Source organism: Saccostrea cucullata, unplaced genomic scaffold, assembly GCF_032062105.1.
Source record: "Saccostrea cucullata isolate Sc308-1 unplaced genomic scaffold, CSIRO_AGI_Scuc_v1 ctg1153, whole genome shotgun sequence".
NCBI classification, from domain to species: Eukaryota; Metazoa; Mollusca; class Bivalvia; order Ostreida; family Ostreidae; genus Saccostrea; species Saccostrea cuccullata.
In genome coordinates, this window is record NW_026930762.1 from 11,153 (window position 1) to 31,210 (window position 20,058).

At 31.6% G+C, this 20,058-nt stretch overlaps 2 protein-coding genes across 2 annotated transcripts; one reads left to right on the forward strand and one right to left on the reverse strand.

The window, feature by feature from the left end:
- Window positions 1-265: 265 nt before the first annotated feature.
- LOC134230021 (uncharacterized) lies at window positions 266-4,511 on the forward strand. The gene is made up of 8 exons (XM_062711796.1): window positions 266-287; window positions 568-636; window positions 807-953; window positions 1,536-1,643; window positions 1,950-2,126; window positions 2,530-2,753; window positions 3,088-3,314; window positions 4,207-4,511. Exons 1-8 carry the CDS (start codon window positions 266-268, stop codon window positions 4,247-4,249), a joined length of 1,017 nt encoding a protein of 338 aa, XP_062567780.1. The 3' UTR covers window positions 4,250-4,511.
- Window positions 4,512-13,599: 9,088 nt separating this feature from the next.
- LOC134230006 (substance-P receptor-like) lies at window positions 13,600-19,084 on the reverse strand. Its single transcript, XM_062711779.1, has 5 exons — window positions 18,739-19,084; window positions 14,709-15,103; window positions 14,366-14,473; window positions 13,973-14,150; window positions 13,600-13,736 (listed from the first exon to the last, which is right to left on the reverse strand). The coding sequence occupies exons 1-5, from the start codon at window positions 19,082-19,084 to the stop codon at window positions 13,600-13,602; spliced, it is 1,164 nt and encodes a 387-aa protein (XP_062567763.1).
- Between the last annotated feature and the right edge of the window lie 974 nt (window positions 19,085-20,058).

Here is a 20,058-nt window from a genome sequence, read left to right on the forward strand (position 1 = left end):
TGAAGAAAATTCTGGTTATAAACAGTGTTTAGAGTTACGAATGATTAACTTTTTTTCAATTTACATCTTGTTTATTTTCAAATGTGCAGTCATTTGCTTTTAATGGAAAACTAAATGTGGAATTTTATAAAAGATAACCTTATCAACAAAATCATGCAATGCAGCCTCTGGTCAAATATCTAAAAAAAAGGACGAAATTTTAGCATCAACTTTTTTATGAACAAAATGAGTAATAAGGATTTCGATAGCCTTTGGTTTGTAAAAAATGCCGCAGCTCGGCTTCCTATGTAAGGTGCCAAGAAATCAAGTTTTTCTTCACCACTGGTTGAATAGGTAAGTCTCCGTTTATCTTTCAGAGCGAGATGCTACCTACTCACAGTTTTTCGGTTCTCTCGATGAGATGATTAAGATTTTGTTTCCCATTGGTTTGTAGGGAAGTCTCAGCTTGGCTCCCTGAGCGAGATGATATACTTATTTCGGTTCTCTTAAAGAGATGCTAACTGATAAAGAAGATGTTTGTTTGTGGGAAGTCTCACGATGACTGATACAGATGTTGTTTATTTGTAGGGAAGTCTCAGCTTAGGTCCCTGAGTGATATGCTGAATGATCCCACAATGACTGATCAAGATTTTATTTGTTTGTAGAGAAGTCTCACGAAGACTGATAAAGCTGTTGTTTATTTGTAGGGAAGTCTCAGCTTAGGTCCCTGAGTGATATGCTGAGTGATCCCACAATGACTGATCAAGATTTTATTTGTTTGTAGAGAAGTCTCACGATGACTGATAAAGCTGTTGTTTGATTTGTAGGGAAATCTCAGTCCCTAAGCGAGATGCTGAGTGATCCCACGATGAGCAAACTGTTGATGGGAGGCGGTGGAGGGGCAGGCGGACTGGGGGCTGCAGGCCTGGGAGGCGGACTAGGAGGTTTAGGGGGCGGAATCGGGGGCCTAGGAGGTAAGCATGATATGTAATCAGAATAGAATTGTAAGGCCCCAGGGTAATGAAGTAGTCTTAGAAGTAGAAATGGCAAAGATTGAAAAAGAGACGAACTAATCGTCAAGATATCAGTAAAAAAATTTGGAAAATTATGGTTGTGGCTTAATTTTTTGGTACCATATTTGCCATAAATTTAATAAATAGTTAAGATTGTGCAGGTGATACTGTGCAATTAAAATTTAAAAGTATGCTAAAAAACAGCACTTTTTGAAATTCAAAGCATACAGGAAGGATTTACTCAATCATTTTCTTTGGGGCTTAATTCAACTTGATGCAACCATGTATTTCTAAATAATGTTTCTATTTATCTAGAAATGCAGATTGCAAATTGTATAGAATATATATGTATTTGGAATTTCAAATTCAATACGTTGCAAGCTTACAAAGAATGACAATGCAGATTGACACTGGTTTATACTAGATACTACTAACTGTTTGTTTGGCTCGATCATGCAACTAAAATAGAACAGTAACCGTTAATTTTTAATAACATATCCAATATATTCAATTGATTTGTTTTATTTTTTATGTTTTTGCCAGGTGAGTCTTCTTTAAACTTGGGATCTCTGATGGAGAACCCAATGCAAATGTTGACAGATCCCACAATGAGGCAGCTGTTAACTTCCGGAGGCGGGGCGTCAGCAGGGGGTATTCAAGTTCGATAAATAAATGTACTGTCCATTTGGGACAAAGACCGTTGTATAATGTCCATATTTTTATGAAAATCTGTAACAAATTCCCTGAAACTTTTTTGAAAGTTTTTCTTAATCAAAATAGAATTTAAACATTCAATTCCCAAAAACCTAATACTGTATCAAAGAATTTAATTTGAAATGACATATTCGATGCGAAATGATGATCTGACATAAATATATTTACTTTTTTTGATTATGTACACATACAGAGAAGAAATAAATCGACTTTCAAATCACATTTCTTTTTTTATTTGTAAAGGTATCGACCCAGCCACCTTGTCGGCTCTGATAGACATGCAGAGTGCACCTTTACTGGACACAAACATGCTAACTCAGCTCAGCCAATTAAACGACCTCATTCCCCCCGCCCCCACCACCCCCAAACCAACTAAACCAGCTACAGTGAAACCAGCTTCAACCATCAATCTTTCAATAGGTTTGTTAACAAGAGATTTATAAACAATCACCAATATTAATTTATTATTTTAGGCTATTCATTATTTACAGTCAAATGTCGACCTTTCTATAAATTTATTTCATTTTAAGGATCAGTTGTCAATCAATTATTATAGATTAATTACGAGCTTTTTTGTTATATGTAATTTGTCATAACATTACATCAATGCTTATGGTTTATTTTATTTCCCGTGGGCATATTCTTTTACCTTAAAGATTTCAATACAGATGTTAAATTGTTTCTATAAATTTTTCAAGTACCATTGAATTTTTTAGCAGAGAACGTTGAAAAATAAGTCTCATATAGCATATACTTTGCACTATGTTTCTAATAACAGAAATTTGATTTTTTTTTTTGGGCTTTATATAATTCTGCTTCAAAGGAGGTTCCTCTGCTACTTTGGGAAAGGACCAATCACTTGCAGACCTTATCAAAAGACTTCAGTTGAAAAGAAAGAAGAAGGAAGCTGCTGAGGCCGCTGCAGCCGCCATAGAAACTGTTCCTAATGGCAACCTAGGTGCAGTGTTTTCAGAAACCCTCAAACCCAGTAACCTCAACCCTAACTTACCAGTAGCAAAAATTCTGGAACTTGCTAAAGACGGAATCGTACGTATGAAAAAGATTATCTGTTACCATATTCTCACATCAAATTCCAAATATTATTAATTTATTTAGTTAAAGCGATGCCTGCACTGTCATTAATCCCCATTTACCATGTTATATGCTTTGAGCGAATACTGATTGATTGATTTTTTCATCTGTCATTCTGAAATCAACAAGACTTTGAGGCTTTATTTTCTACATTGTAGATGACTTTTTAAGTCTTGATATTGCTGATATAACTGCAATCTGTACGATTTTTATTCAGACTTAAATTAAATATCATTTTATCGCCGTTTTACTTTGAAATAAACAAAATCGTGCGGTATGCTCTTTACAGGGTGTTGCTCCAAATCTTCAAAACATGGTTTGCCCTACAAAACAGTGTCCCTTCCCTTTAGCGTGTGGTAATCCGGTAAAAACTTACACACCCGAAACATTCTTCGTTTGCCCGGAATGTCCAATGTGCCCCGGGGACATTCTCAAAGGTGTTTCTGCCAGACTAGGGAAAGTTGTCAGGATAGCAAATGCAAAGAAAAAGAAGACCAAGGCAGCAACCTCTAATAGGTAATGTATCCAAGTGTATTATTACTGACATACTGCATCGCATGGCTTTCCATATTTGCTTATTGCTTTGTTTGCATGTTCTCTTTAACCGATGATGACACAGGAATAAAAATAAATTTGCAAGAAAAAAGTACAGGGTAATCATTAATTAACATAATTTTTTTTCTGATAGCCTATCTAATAAGCAAGTTAACAAAAAATCTAATCAACAGATATAATCAATGAATGCTGAAATCTTTTATAAACAATATTATAGATTCATAGTATGCCATCATTTAAAATCAACTCGATCTTTCTTTCAGAAAACTGGAATACAAAGTATTTCCAACTCGCATAACACCGATTTCTCATGTGAATCACCCATATTTATCGCATATGCTGAAATTTCATTTCTGACATCCTTAGTGCGCATGCTTACTGGAGTGTTTAATATGCATGCAATTTATTGCTTATTTGTGCTGCGGTGCTTTGAGGAATATCGCTTGAAGCGGAATGAATGAAGAAGATATTGAAGGAAGGAAGAGATTGCTTTGAATTAAAATAATTATTTATCATTATTTTCACAGGTCATTGCTCTTGGATGTTCATGTACTGTTAGCGCTACATATAACTGATATTTGCATCACATGGCATCGTAGTAGCTTCATATTCATATGTATAACCCAAAGCAATTATACTGCATTGAATGGCCCCATCTAAAAGTTTCAATTCTCAAAGCATGGTGCATGTTTTGGTAAAAGTCATGCAACTGTTCTATGAAATATTTTATCAAAGTACTCCAAAAAAATTTTTCCTACAAATGATATGAAAAAAAAATAAAAATTGTTAAAGTTTGAAGGGGAATTTTAGAAAACATAAACTTTTACACGAAGTTGATGTTTTGTTGCAGAAGCGCACGATATTCGTCTTATGACGTCATGAACTTCGCAGGATGAATTCTGCAATCCTAAAGTTCATAGCTGGATTTTCACCTCAAAAGACCAGTGCTAGGGAAGTTAAACTCATTGACCACCATAAACACTGTATCATTCATGTGTTCATACAATGTAACCATAACTAGGCTTTTGTGTATGATATAAATTACACAAAAACCAATTTGTGTGATAACTTTCACGACTAGAATACTCTCTGTTTGCTGAGTTCCATATATATTTGTTACTGGTTATGCTAATACTGTTTATTCACAACCAGCGCTTATTTCATATGCTTCACAGTATTTTATAAGCATTAAACAAGAAAAATATATACCTTAATCACTGTGCTTATCTTATTATTATATTATATGTGAGAAGTGGACAATTGCACAATTCTTGTAAAAATTTTCATTCAGATCTTTCACCTCATTTCTATTTTAGGCATATCAAATATATCTCATATTTATGCATTTTAGTAAAAGTAACACACAAGCACAATAGTAATAGGACTTCTTATATGTGTTCATTATAGCCCATCACTGCTTGAAGTAGGCCTTTTAATTCAACAGATTAAAATTATTTCTAACTATAGGACAGACATGAGGGATCCATTGTAATTGAAAATGTAAATGATATTTTGAGTGTTTGTTTCGAATAAGTTCTTTAAAAAGAAAGTGTTCGACAACTCAGATCTTTCAATGGTACTAACATTGTTAAAAAAGGTTGTACTAATTTGAAATGTAAATGTTGAGAAAAAGCTGTTCTCATTGAATGATCATGCCACTTTTTGGTATTTTTTTGTTTTTGATTTCCTCTATACATCAATTGTTTTAATATGGGAAGAACCAGTGTATCTCCCGGGTTTGTCCTACAATACGTGTTCTCTAGAAGTAGATAGTTGTAATTCATCTGCTTACATACTAACAGGTAATAAAGGTGCTGTAAAAATATTTTGTCAATAATTTTATCAAGAAGTCATCCAACCAAATACTACCGAATTTTAAGTGTTCGGAGCTTATTATTTTAATAAGGATATGTTTTAATAATTGTTATTATTTTGAAGTAGAAACGCATATGAAAAAGTCCTGTGTTTTAGTGTTGTGTAAGTTGAAGAACGTGGAAAGACCAGATTTTATTTTTGAATATCAAAATATGGAGCGAACCCAAACCCTTATTAAGTTTTTTTCTGAGGTTATTGAAAATTGAGTACACTTTTATGAAAATTGGTTTAAAGTTTCATTTCTATTAATATACATAGATCATGCTCTGATTTTTAGGATTAGATAATTTGAAAGAAAACAAAAACCATTAGAATTACAGTATTTTTTTTAATAAAAGGTACAGAATATAGTGTTTAACATATATGTAATGTTTTCTTTATACAGTATAAATAAGAAATCGCCATTTGAGGTCATGGGATGATAGCACAACGGCAAATAGCACCACAAAGGAAATTCTATCAATAAAACACAAATATAATCATTGCCTTTTCATTTTTTTCTCTTGTTTTCAATAATGCCTCTATCAACATGTTTTGTGTCGTAGTAGTAAAAGAATTGTGATGTTTGAAAAATAAACATTGAGTACCTAATTCTGTGTTATTTATTTTTTTTTAAATCTGTTAATTGTTTCATTGAAACAATGTCGCACTTTCTAAAAAAATAAAATGAGATTAATACAAAATTTGATTGGTCATATTTCAATTTTGTGTGAATTTACTTATAATTTACATCAATACAGTAACATTGACTAGAATTTTACAAGAAGACACGAAGAAAGTATTTATCATTTGTTCTGCTTTACAAGTTACAAAAAGAATAATCTTTGTAAATTTATTTGATACAAATCACACAGACACAAAATGATAAGAAGTCAGATAATTAGCACAAATCGAAGGACATCTCTACTACTAAAGATATGAAGTCCTAAATCTCAGAATCCCATGGGAGAATGGTGGGATTTTCAGTCCCACCAACTGTTTAATGGGGTTTATCCAATATGGATAAACCTGGTTATTTCGTGCAGCTTAATGTTTTACATGCAAAGATAGATAACTCTTAGTTTCTTAACATTGAACGTCAAAAATCATCGGGCTCGGTGCTTAAAAAATTCTTGATATTTCTTGTATGCGCATGTCTTCTAGAATATTCCTTTTGAATCTGTAAATTGAACGAAGCAGACGCAAAGATTTTTTAAAAGAATTAATCGATCATCATCTGCTGATTTATTGTCAAATACAAGTAAATATGTTACGTGTATCAAGAGCTTCGAAGGCCAGAAGACCTTATTTCAGAGAAATCACAAGAAGTTCCATATCCAGACCTAAAACATAGAGAAGGCCTAGCTGTAGAAACTCGTGCAGTTCTGAACATGATGTCGCCATTGTCGAGCAGGCACCTGACTTAGAGTCACTGTAACTTCCTTAGTTTACCTGTTACCTGCTAATCCAGCTCAACATAATCGAGGTACAGTTTAATTTGACCCAAATCCTTTTATTAATTATCATATTTTTAATTTTTACGAATTTCCATACAATGCAACATTCAAATGACGTCATATTTGTTATCAAGGGGAACCCTATGCATGTTTTTCACAAAATATGACACCTTTTTTCCACCATTGCTATTTGCCAAAACCAATATCGAGTGTTTTGTGTATTTCTGCACATTTGGGAATTTGCCTAAATCTACTGCACGTGTATCCGTCGTGGTTTAAACCAGAATTACAAACTTGCTTTAAAAAACCAAGACCCTGCATAAATAGTCTATAAACTATCCATCTAGGCTTCACATAGTAATAATTTGGGATTTCCATCATTCGTTATGTTTTCTACGGTGATCTAGTAATGCCATTTTTATATAATTTTCAATGAAAATATCGGGGTTTGTTAAAAAAAAAAAAAAAAAAAAAATCGTCCCATTACATGTACATAAACATTTAATTTCTTTAAATATACACCAAATTATACATGTACATAGAATTAATTTTTTAATAATTGAATTAATCGAATAATTAAACGTTTAACAATATTTTGTTTTTCTAAACGACTCCCAAAATGATTAAATAAATAAATAAAAATAAGGTATTCTAGACTTATTGATTTGTAATTAATATTAATTTTATTTCTTGGGAATTTTAATTGTAGGACACGTCACACCATTTCCTAGTCGTGCATGGCAGGAATAATCTATAAAATTAATGCACTTCAATTTTATTTAGATAGTTCAATGGTTACGTGTGGTGTTTAGTAAACATTGGTCTTGCCCACATTGACCGGTTGACTGGCCTGAGGAGTAATGCAGGGATATCGCCTTCCTAGAAATTGTATCTGTTGTACTAAGGATTATGATTTGGGCTGAAAGTTTAAATTAGATTTAAAAAAAAAAAAAAAAAAAAAAAAAAAAACCAACTTCATATTGACAATTTTTCTTTGGTTTATAACAATTTAATCACAAATCATCCAAAAAAAAAGAATTATGGCATTAGTCGGGATGTTAGTTATGCAGATTTTTTAAGTTTAATGTACATTTAAAAGCAACATATACAAGGTATATTATAAAATAATGATAATAAATAAATTCCATATACTATTTCTCGGTTTATGTGGACCAGGTTTCATTACAGTACCTTTTCCCTCCAAGTACATGTACCTATTCAGTTTTGCATCTAACTATTTAGGAGCCAGCTGTAGCCAGTCTCCTTCAAACTGGTGTATCTCAAAATACAGAAAGCAAAAGTCTTTTTTTAATTTCAGGCAACAGGTATCATTTCAGCAGATCTGGTCCCCTCCTTTTGATCATATGATTAATTTTATAGCATATATATGTCAGAGTATTATGGCTTTTCTACCGTCAAATGTTATTTATCAGGAATCAGTTTTGTCATCAACTTGCATGGTTGACAGAATCCAATCGATTCATTTATTATTAATAAGATATGGGTTGGTTACAAGAGATGTAACTAATGCGTCTCAGGATATAAGAAAACTATTATATTACCTATGTTGGATAACATTGTCAGTGTTTTGCCATTTTGAAGCTGCTTTATTTAAGTCTGGTTTTACATGATTTTGAAGCTGCTTTATTTAAGTTTGCTTTTACATGATTTTGAAGCGGCTTTATTTAAGTCTGCTTTTACATGAGCTTTCTTTGCATTACTAAAAGTGAGTAAAATAGTGGCTTTGGGTATCAAGCATATAATTGTCTCTTGTGATACCATTCAAGTTTTTTGTTACAACATTTTAGACTGGCCAAACTGGTTCGGGAACATGTTTGCATTTTGAAAAATATTACAATATGATTGTTTCAATCTTTGCAGAATTTTGCTGTATTATGTACAAATATTGATAGGGCGTCTCAATTTTCACATTTAAACTCAAAACCCTTATCCCAATATCAGTTTCCGTCCATCTTAAGGTATTCAATGTATAATGAAGGGATTTTCGACAATTTTAGATAAAGATAAAAGTGAAATGAACCAAAATTCGCTAGACTAATAACATGTACAGAGACGGTCATTTTGCACATTGAAAGTTTCTAAGAGTTACCTGGCCTTGATTAAAAAAAAAAAAAAATATTTATCTAAATTTCTTCGGTATTATTCACTTTATATCATATTTTAATAAACAAACAAACGCATATTTTCATCAAGAGATGATACTCGGATTAGTTTGAAATTCAGATTACTTCTTAAAATATCTTTCAAACACATATGCGCTGTCCATAGACTTTAATATTAAAATCAAGGTGCAATTAATTGGTTAGTAATCAACATGTAAATTCCTTGTTGGAACATTTTTGTTTGACAACATCTTCAAATTATGACTAAAATATTGCCGACTTGGCGTAGAACAATAAAAATTAATCAATCAAAATATTTTGCTACCATGATTTAAAATATTGGACTATTTATTTCTTAGGTACAAAATATGGTCGTTATACATTGTATAAACTTTAAACAAAGCTTTGCAGTTTTGGAATATTCAGTCAACTGAAGTTAAGACGTACTGATTTTTCACATTGGGGTTGCAACCCACTTGTATACAAAAGTGTTTACAGAGGAAAATATTACGCAGATCGGAAGGTGGCAGTTGGGCGCCAGGGCTGTGTATTGAGCAAAATTGAAAAAAAATTAGATACGATACGATACAATAATTTTTTTTTTCCTGAAGATATATGCGATATATTGGATTCTATTACAAGTCAATCATAAAAGGCTTATAAATCATTTAACGTATGAATTTCATAAAAATTAAGTGTTTCATTGTCATTACAACTTACACCTCAAATTAAAACTTTTAATGACTATCAAATCAAAACTTTTAATGACTGTAAAATCAACATTTTAAATTAAAATTGTCTATGCTTTAGTAATAATTCTAAAAACTGTGTTATTGCCTTAAAAAATTGAATGATTATTTAACAGATTTAATTAGTGAAATATGATCTTTGGTGATTGAAGTTCCAATCTTTTTAACAGAATTAGAAGAAAAAATGCCTGTCCGATATGTATTGGAAGTAAATTTTCGATACGATATGTGTCTTGTACAGTGGACCCTCATTTATCCGGACGCTTTGGTTCCCAGTCAATTTGTCCGGATATGTGAAGCATCCGGATATCTGAATCACCAGTTAGACAAGACAGAATAACATTTTAAAATTTCGTTCCAAAAAAATCGTCCGGATACTGAGGCATCCGGATATCTGGCGTCCGGATATCTGAAGGTCTACTGTATATTGATACGTATCGATAAATTGATAAAACCCTACAGTCAGCAGCCTGCAAATCTTACATAAGACCATTGTTGTAAATTTACCTTCTGTTTATATATATGTTTTATATAATGACACAACTTTGCAATTCAAATATTGCTTTGACATTTACTTAGTATTCCCACAAACTTTTATTACATATATGGTCACATATTTTGCCTCAAAATAATTGATAAATTGCCTTGCAAATTTAGAATGACAGAAGTGTAGACATAGAATTAATAGTGCATGTGCTACATTTGTGGTAAGTAAGTTTAAGGGTCGTGGTGCATCAATCAGTTATCCACATATTAGGACGCATTGCAAGGGAGATACTGGAGTTTTTCAGATTTGGGAAACAATTTTATTTATACTTTGAGAAATGAAATCAATTGTGTAATTTTGTTTTGTGAACATTTCTGCGATGCTTGTCATGAGCCCCATTGTGTGCGAGTTGCACATTTATCATTTTCAATGCAATTTGCATTAATTTTCAAATTTCAATCTTAAGGCGCAATTTGTGCCTTTCACTTACCAATTTGGTTATTTGGTGCGATTTGTACCTAATTTGTGCACGATTTGTGCTTTTATTGTTGATCTGGGTGCCAATTTTAGTTTGAGACGGATGGGTCATGCGACTATGTCCCTTGACCCATTTGGCTTAATACATATATTTTGGTACGATTTGTACCTAATTTGTGCACGATTTGTGCTGTTGTTACTTTGGGCCGCAAAATTGCCGCCCCAATTTTAGTTTGTGGCGGATGGGTCACGTGACTTTGTCCCTTGACCCATTTGGCATAATTTTGCAAAGAATGCTGTCTCCGGGGGGTACTGTTTTTTCCAGACTCCTTGGATCAAGGTGGTATTTCTCTTGCTCATCATCTATATTCATTTACCTATGCTGCCATATAATCATAATGATCGGCGCATACATTGTGTTATATCTAATTTATTATTAAATGGCCATGACAAGCACGCCAAAACAAATAAAGTCTTCTTTTTATTGACTGTATTTTCAGACTTCGTAAACCTTTTACTGGGGTTAATCTGATCAAGTTTGTTTCTGTTATTGTCTTGGTCCAATGTCACGAAATAATGGGGTTTATCCAATATGGATAAACCTGGTTATTTCGTGCAGCTTAATGTTTTACATGCAAAGATAGATAACTCTTAGTTTCTTAACATTGAACGTCAAAAATCATCGGGCTCGGTGCTTAAAAAATTCTTGATATTTCTTGTATGCGCATGTCTTCTAGAATATTCCTTTTGAATCTGTAAATTGAACGAAGCAGACGCAAAGATTTTTTAAAACGCACCCTCCCTCCCCTTAATTTTATATTTTATCCCCCGTTAGCACCTCTGCCATTCTTTTAATGCATTTTCATTACAACTGGTTTTTTTTCCGGTTGTTTTTTCGTTTTCTTTTAATTTCTCGTTTCAGCGTCATGGCATGGATCGAATCTTGAATAGGATCCACCAGCTTGTTAATGTGCTTTGCGGACCTTCGATGTTGATGTGCTTTGCGGACCTTCAATGTTCCAGTTGCGTGTGGCTATTGACTTTGTTAGGCATAATTTTGCAAAGAATGCTGTCTCCGGGGGGTACTGTTTTTTCCAGACTCCTTGGATCAAGGTGGTATTTCTCTTGCTCATCATCTATATTCATTTACCTATGCTGCCATATAATCATAATGATCGGCGCATACATTGTGTTATATCTAATTTATTATTAAATGGCCATGACAAGCACGCCAAAACAAATAAAGTCTTCTTTTTATTGACTGTATTTTCAGACTTCGTAAACCTTTTACTGGGGTTAATCTGATCAAGTTTGTTTCTGTTATTGTCTTGGTCCAATGTCACGAAACATCATATTTTCCTGTCTTTGCAGTTGTCCTATAAAACATACTTAAAAAATGGTCTGATGCAGGAAATTTTACCGAAAGAAAATTACTGAAATACTAGGTATAGTGTCAAATTGAATGTTTTAGTTTATTTTATATTAATAATGCAGCAACACTGAAGCAAGATAAAACATAGAAATATGATATATTAAACAATGTATTAATAGAATATCATTTTCTCAATCAATTTTTATTAAGATTTTAAATTATATATAAATCGTATCATATATATGATACTGAAATTCTACCTTTTAACTTTGAGAATTTTTCTTTTTAAGCTAGAAACATAATTGGTCACAGACAAAAGAGTTTTTCTTGGTTTGTTCTATGTCCAATATAGTACCAAACACTGTAGCGTAGTGGTAGGGTATTGCTTCGTGATCAGGAGGTTAGGGTTTATTTTTTGTTGGCAGCGCTGCTTCAAACATTTAAACATATATAGGAAATACTGTTTCTTCCCCAAGCACCTGGCACTAGAAATAAAAAATCACGTCCTTTGGTTGAAACCATAAAACCGTTTTGAAGATCACCAGTAGACGTTGACAAAAAAGAACCCTCATAGCCCAGTTGTGTCGAGTATAGGTCTGAATTTGAGGCCCTTCATGGGTATATTGTAATGTCTTTTAATTAAGTTAAAAAGCTCGTATGGGACTTAGAGCTTGAAATCAATCAAATCAATATTCTTTATCGTATGCTTTAACAAAACACTCAACAACAATTATTGCACACATTTATTTGATCAAACATGCTTTTGTTCTTAAATAGCATTAGCTTATTATTTACAATACAGTGAAAAAATAAACATGTTATATAACTAAACATAAAATATTTTTAATAGATTTTAACAATTCATTTTCCTCAGATGATAAATTATATTTGTGATGAACCTTAAAATTGTTTGGAAAATTTCTTATTACTTAAGATATTAGCATTATGAAATATTCTAGCTGTGCTAATTGATAGTCCACTTTATCCAGAGAATTTATTATATCTTCAATATCAAAACGATTTTTGTATTTATTGTCTTTCAGCATTATGCAATACCTAACTTTATTCACTTATGAGTAAGTCTAAGTCAAAAATGGTTTGTTCAGCATGATAGCAATTTCAGTGTATCAGAATTCTTAACACTTGATTCCATTTCATTAGAAAGGTACATTTAAAATAATGAACATTAAACGGAAACAATGGGTTTGGCTTATAATTTGACAATTGCAACTTATTTACGTGATAATGTATCTATGTTTAGCAAATTCTTTGACGATAATTACCGTAAATCTGGAAAATTTTGCTGTAGATAAATTTTTAGCAAATTTGCGAGTTCATTGCATTCGCAAAAATATTTTTCTTAAAAATAAATTACCAATAAGAAAATGTAAACAAAGCAAGCAAAATTTTGAAACGTAAAAATTATTCAACTGCATTTTGACCCAAATTCGCAAAATAAAATCGACGTAAAAAAAATATGTAAACATTTTTAAGAATGTTATCAATTAAAATAGTACTTTATACAAAAATTTAAAAATAAATATTTTGTCGGGCTAGCAAGTGATACTGTATACAGGGATTTTTTCGCCCCCGTTCTATTTTCGCCCCATACCCTTATCTTAGCGAATTTAAAACGGTACTAATTAAAAGAATACGGTATGATTTCTTAAACAAAAGTAACTGGGCGAATTTAAAGCGGGGAAAAATTGTCTGCAGTCTTCTTATAATTATGTTGAAGCTTGTGTTTGCTCTTCTATGGTTGCTATCACCTGCACCTGGTTTGTAGGCTGGAGTTGAATCCACTCCAGAATCTTTTTCCAAGGTTTCAAAAGATCGATATCATTCTCAAATCCATCATTTTGTCCTATAAAACATACATCATTTGAAATTTTATACAATAAGCTAATTTAAAAAGAAGGTAAGTGATTGTTCTCTCAGTTTGCATTGTATATATCCCTATGGGGTTTTGATCTTAAATACTGCTTGTCATCTTCATATTTTTGGGAATGGTCTTAAAATACTCATTGATACATTGTGATTGAAAGGAAAGCATTGAGTTGCACTTAGAAAATGATTTTTGTATATTTTTACAATCCTTACCTCCCAAATCGGTTACCATGGTATTACCCTTCGTGGTATGTCGTTTGCGACGTAGAATCTGAGTTATTGCATACCGGAAGCCTTTGTTAAACGTCATGTACAAAATTGGGTAAACACAACTACTGGCATAGGCAACATAGTAAGAATAGAAACTGTACTGGTGAATACCCTTCGGCAACTAGATAAAGAGAGAAAGAATTAAAATCATATTTCTAGATATATATATTTTATATATAGCGGATGATTATTTGCTGAAATATAAAATGATTACTTTCGGTAAATTCCGACGAAAATGTATTTTTAGAAGGCTGTGGACCTAAATGTATAAAATTTGCAGGAAAATTTTAATTACTCTTTTATTTCGTATTTTGATATTCAAAATTCAAATCAAACCTTGGTATGTAGTGTTCTTTCTCTGAAAACATCCCACAGCATGAGAAATTGTTGTGGAGACCAGCAAAGGAAAAATACTATTAGAACAGTGAATACGTAGTGTAGGGCCTGAAAATAGATAATTTAATATGCTTAAAATAATGAAAGACATTTGAATAGGTGAGATTTAAAGATGGGTGTTTTAAGAAATATTTCAAAGCATAAATAATTAGGCCTCCAGCTATCTGAAAGTATTTAAAGTTGGTAGATCTAAATTTCAATTCTTTTCCCCTTAAAATCTCTCCAGAATGCTAAGTTTCCGGATTCTTTTTGTCCTTTCTCCTGAGACTCTACTGTTACTTACCCTTCGTTTCATCTGACATCTATTTCTAACTTCCCTCTCCATGCTATCATTTGGAATATCTGTACTTCGAAGAGAAATACTCATGAGGAAAAACATCACAAGAACCGGAAGAACATAACCCAGTAAAGAAAATATTGTCACATATGCTCTTCTGGCTTCCATGGATGGAAAATGAGCCTGACACAGACGTTCATGACCTCCGATCCAATTAAACTCCGAAAACTTGGTGTAAAAGATGTATGGTAAGGATAAAACTAGGCCCGAGATCCAAATAACAAGCACGACGATGATCACGTGGTCCTGGGTGTACTTCTGAAGAGGTGAGGAAAACGTTGCCAAGAAACGGTCAAGGACAGTTACTGTCAAGGTGAAGTTGCTTACACAGACGACAAGAACTGAAAAATGAAACATGTGGAGCGTATTCGATTTGATTGGTCCCATAAATATTTTCAGATGGAATTGAACTCGAGCACCACATCTTATAATTTGATCGTTTTAATGATTATCACAGGTTCATTTTTTTTTTAAAAAAGAAAATCAAATTAGAACCAACGAAGCATTAGTTAAGGTAGGTCACTCGTCAACTTTTTAGAAAAGTTCACGCAGAACCTCTTGCTACAAAACTTTTTATTTAAATTCAATTTTTTTAACATATTTAATTTCAACAATGTTTATGTTTTAACATTCAAAGAAAAAACTGCTCAAAAAGCTACAAAGAAGCAAGATTTATGGAGGACTACTTCTTGTGGTGGAAGGATATTTTTAGCAGATAATTCTGCAAATCTGCACATTTATTGAATTTAATATGTTGGAACTTTAGCCTCACATACTTTTACTCGGAGAATACTTTTTCATTATGATATTGCAAGGAATATTTAATATAGGTCTTAATTTATATTTTAAGAACAAGCTTTACACCTTCCTTCAAGAAACTTTGCCAAAAAAATGAAGATATGTCAAATAAATCAAGATAAAATTTACACCATTTTTCGCCTGAAAATCACATATTTTGACTAATATTTCAAAATTAACATCACTGACCGCAACTTTTTCTTTCATTCTTAACGTACTCGATACTTGTGACTGATCAGTACTGAAGCCGTAAAAAGCTTGATTTAAGAAAAATTTTTATTGCCTATTTAGTTTTTCAATACCCCAAATATATTACTTTTTAGTGCAAAAAGGTCACAGAATAATTTACGTGCATTAATTTGCAAGATTTGTTCATGATAAATATTATTCAAAATATGTTATATAAAATAAAATCATATTCATTGCCATGGTTACATCAGGTAATATATATATGATAAAGGTTATTTAAAGTAATTAATCAAAGAGTTAAAATTTAGGTGTAAAAAGGTCAACTTCATTGTACCGTAGATCAGTAAGATAAACACTGACCCCCTATTTTCTCTGCGATTTTGAGTCACTCTATATGAGTACTTATCCAAAATATACTTCTTAATAAATCCTTGATTTAACAAATTTCACGAGTGACATACCTTAAGCAATTTCAATCTTACAAACATCAACATTTGAATACGTCATGAACCGTATTGAATTTGAGTGAAAGATATGATGTAATCATGTTTTTTTTAATCATAAATAATTTGTGATTTAGCCCTCAGGAAAAGATCATATCAGGCATCAAGGAAGGATCAACTATTATCTGCATTATTCAAAATTAAGAAGAAGATTGATTAATATAAAACAACATTTCAAAATGCAGCCCCAGACCATGAACTGAACTAGACTTAAGTCAAATTTTAAATCAATATCATTTTTAAATAAATTTTGAGAATGAAACAAAATTTTCCATATGTGTGTAAATTTGTCTATTACACAAATCTGTAAACTTTTTTGCACATGTTCTACATGGAATTCATGATATTCAATAACACAATTTTGACTGAAGTGTGTTCTAATTTTATTGTCTTCAGGCAGGTTCAACTAAATATCATTTCTTAATAAGTTTAATAATGACGTCATTTCCTTGTTCATCAATTCCTATTTTTATTACATAAGATTTTTTTTGAAATAAATATTTCATTGGAATTATCATCGTTGTTAGGTGGTAAATGTTTAAAGTTAATGAATTCAGAAGAAGGTGAGAATGTTTACATGTTTAAAGTTTAATTAAATTCAGACCCGTTTCATTGACAATCTATTTTTAGTTCTTGTCGTGATAAATTGTGAAATTCAAATCAAGATAATCGCTAAAGAGATATAAATTTGACAGAATTCAATAAATATTGAAATCAATATACTCCCACACCCTGATAATGTTGGAGAAGTTTCTGTCCAAGATAGATTTATATGACGTGTTTGGACTTTGTTCATAATCTTTAAGTACACTTTTAATACACATTCGATATAGGACCGAATGGTTTCTACCGCCCACTATTTAAACAGGTAGTCTAAAGTACAAGTGATATGAGTTTCTTGAAAGTGAATATGATTTCATTAGGGTGGGCTAACATCATGTTGTAATTTTATTTTAAAATGTTTCAATCATTTCTTTCTTAAAATAAACAAAAGTATAAATATTTTTCATGAATCTAATCGTCTCAATAGTTTTTATCGTTTTATTATATGTATACCAGACATAAATATATTCTAATATCACGCCGTGTTAGAAAAAAAAATATTAAGACAATTTTTAAAAGCCTTGCTGATTAATAATAATGAAAACCGTTGAAAATATACAACTTTAAATTACAATTTAAAGATCCTTTATAAAGAAGTTATGTATTATTGTTCAAAGGCAAAAATGTGCAAAAACGTTTGCTTTCTTTTAAAAAGGTCCATGTTTTTTTTTAATTCAGACAATAAACATAAAATATTTTCCTCTTTGAATGAATTACATACTTCAAGAAAGGATTTGTTACATTATTTTAAAGAATCGTTAACTTTAAATATGCTTTGATTTTTCAGATGAATGAAATATATGCATTTTAATGAATTATATCATCATTACCCGTCCCCTCCCCCCGAAAAAAAGTCCCTTACAATTATTTAAAAAAAACCAAAGGAAACGAATTTATAAATGAAGATCCACTTTACCTAAGAGGTATTACAGTCTTAGTCATTAAAAACAATTTTGTAGTTATTTGAAATCTGATAAATTTCAACATTTTTAATAATGGAATCTTAAGATTCGTTTTTATTTAATATATTGAGAGAGATTAAAAGAGATGAAAAAATGCTTTGAACAAATAAAATTAATTTCTGAATGTTTTGCTTTAATTAGAAATATTTGAAGTCAACAATAAAGCAACATATTTTGGAATATTTTTATGATCTGAAAATAAGATAAAAAAAATTCTGAATGTGATAGTTTATCAAAATAAAAGCCTTATTTTTACCATGAAAATCTACATGTACATACAAAGAAGATTTAAAATTCTTCATGTAGTGTACCATATATATACATGCATTAAAAATTTGTAATTAACAAAATGTTGTATTAGGGGAAGACTATTCAAGTTTCCGTTAAGACCCTTGGGCCTCTTGTTTTAGCTAATAAGAGGTATTCTGGTCACCCATTGTCCGTTCATCTAACTGTAACAAAATGTCATCCTGAATTGCGTCTGATCCATTTCCCATTTTGTCAATAAAGATATGTTCAATTTAAATTTCTTTACAAAAACTTCATTGATGATATTTTAGGACATATGACAAAAATATTACATATCAAACTTACTTTTACGAAAATATCTACTACAGAAATTATACTTCAATTAGTTATACGATTTGATTTGAAATCAATGGCAATTCAATTAAAATTGTCAATTTTTCTACAAAAATGTTTGATATTTTTCCCGGTATACCTCTTTGTCATTTGTTTATATAAAGTCCCGAATTTCAGTGTAAGGGATTTTGTGATAAACTTTCAGGACAGATTGATGCAAACTAATCAACTACTTGGAGTTGAAACAACGTCATGCCCTTACAAATATTTATATGCCTTCATTTCCAAATGCATTCAAATATCAAATTTTTATGATGCTAGTGACATGAAATGAAATACCTTGCAAGAATATGTTAATTTTACAGAAGAAAGGTCCAAATCTCCATTGTCCTTTGTCTAAATGGAAAATTAGATGAAGCCACATACAGAATGTTGGAATTAGTAAATTCACGAAAGAAAAGTTCACCACAAAAAAGTTGAATTTTGTTCTCAGACTTTTGGCACTTAAGACAACAGCAATCAAGGAAAAATTGGCAAAAAATGATAGAAACATTGTAAACGCATACAAGTAAATCTGAAACGTTCTTTCCAAATTAGAAGTGTCACTGTCATCATTTTTTAAATTAATCGAAGAATTCGACAATAACCGTCGTAGTGCTGCGAAATCCAAATGGGAAAGATTCATGATGTGAAAGTCTGTGGTGTCAATACCTTCAGGAATCAGACTTGTCCTTATATCAACACTAAAATAGTCCTAAAGGAAGATCAAATTCTTATACTGGTAGATAAGACGTAAGAAGTGAGCTATTTTGGGATGTCCCGTCTCATGGTAAATCTAATTTTAGGTGTTCGATAAAGATTTGGACCAATTTTTAATGTTATCCCAAAACTTGTTTTGCTTTTGAAATTCAGCCCTTCGGAACAATGTACTGATGTGTTACTTTGATTAATTATTAAAGTGCATTTATGATACATTTAACTTACGGGAAGTTATATATGAAAAGCATTATTTATAAAAAAAAAATGGACAGGTACTTGATTCACTTTTGCCCCATATCAAAAGCGTGAAGACAAAATCGTAGGTTCTGAAACGTCTGTATCAGGGCTGATACAATACTAGGTACATGTATATATGATATAAACAAAAGTCGCAATTGTGCATAATTAATTTAAAGCATACATATGTTATATTCTAAATGTAGGAGTACATTCTCTTCAGTAAAAACAAAAGGAATTTTTTCTGTTTTTAAATATAAAGACATTAAAAATAACTTTTACTGCATTGGATCTTCCTTTTATAGTGCATATTTTCTGACTGTTGTATCTAAGGAACTTTTTAGTAGGAGTGAAACATATGGAGATAACGAACAGTTTTCAAAAGCAAAAGTGCATAAACAATACAAAATAGGAGAAGAGCAAACACGGACCTCCAAAACATCAGAGTTGAAATTAGGTGTCATGGAGGAGTGAGAATCACTTGCCGATCGGTCACATCAGCCGTGTGCTCCTTGTCATGATCGGGAAATAACGGGAAAAAAAACCGTCGTCAATTCAGTGTATAAATAATGGACTAACAATTTGTAGGAAAACGTCAGTCTACATTTGACCCAATGAAAAAATAACATTTGCTGACAAGGTCATTATATCGACCATAGAACT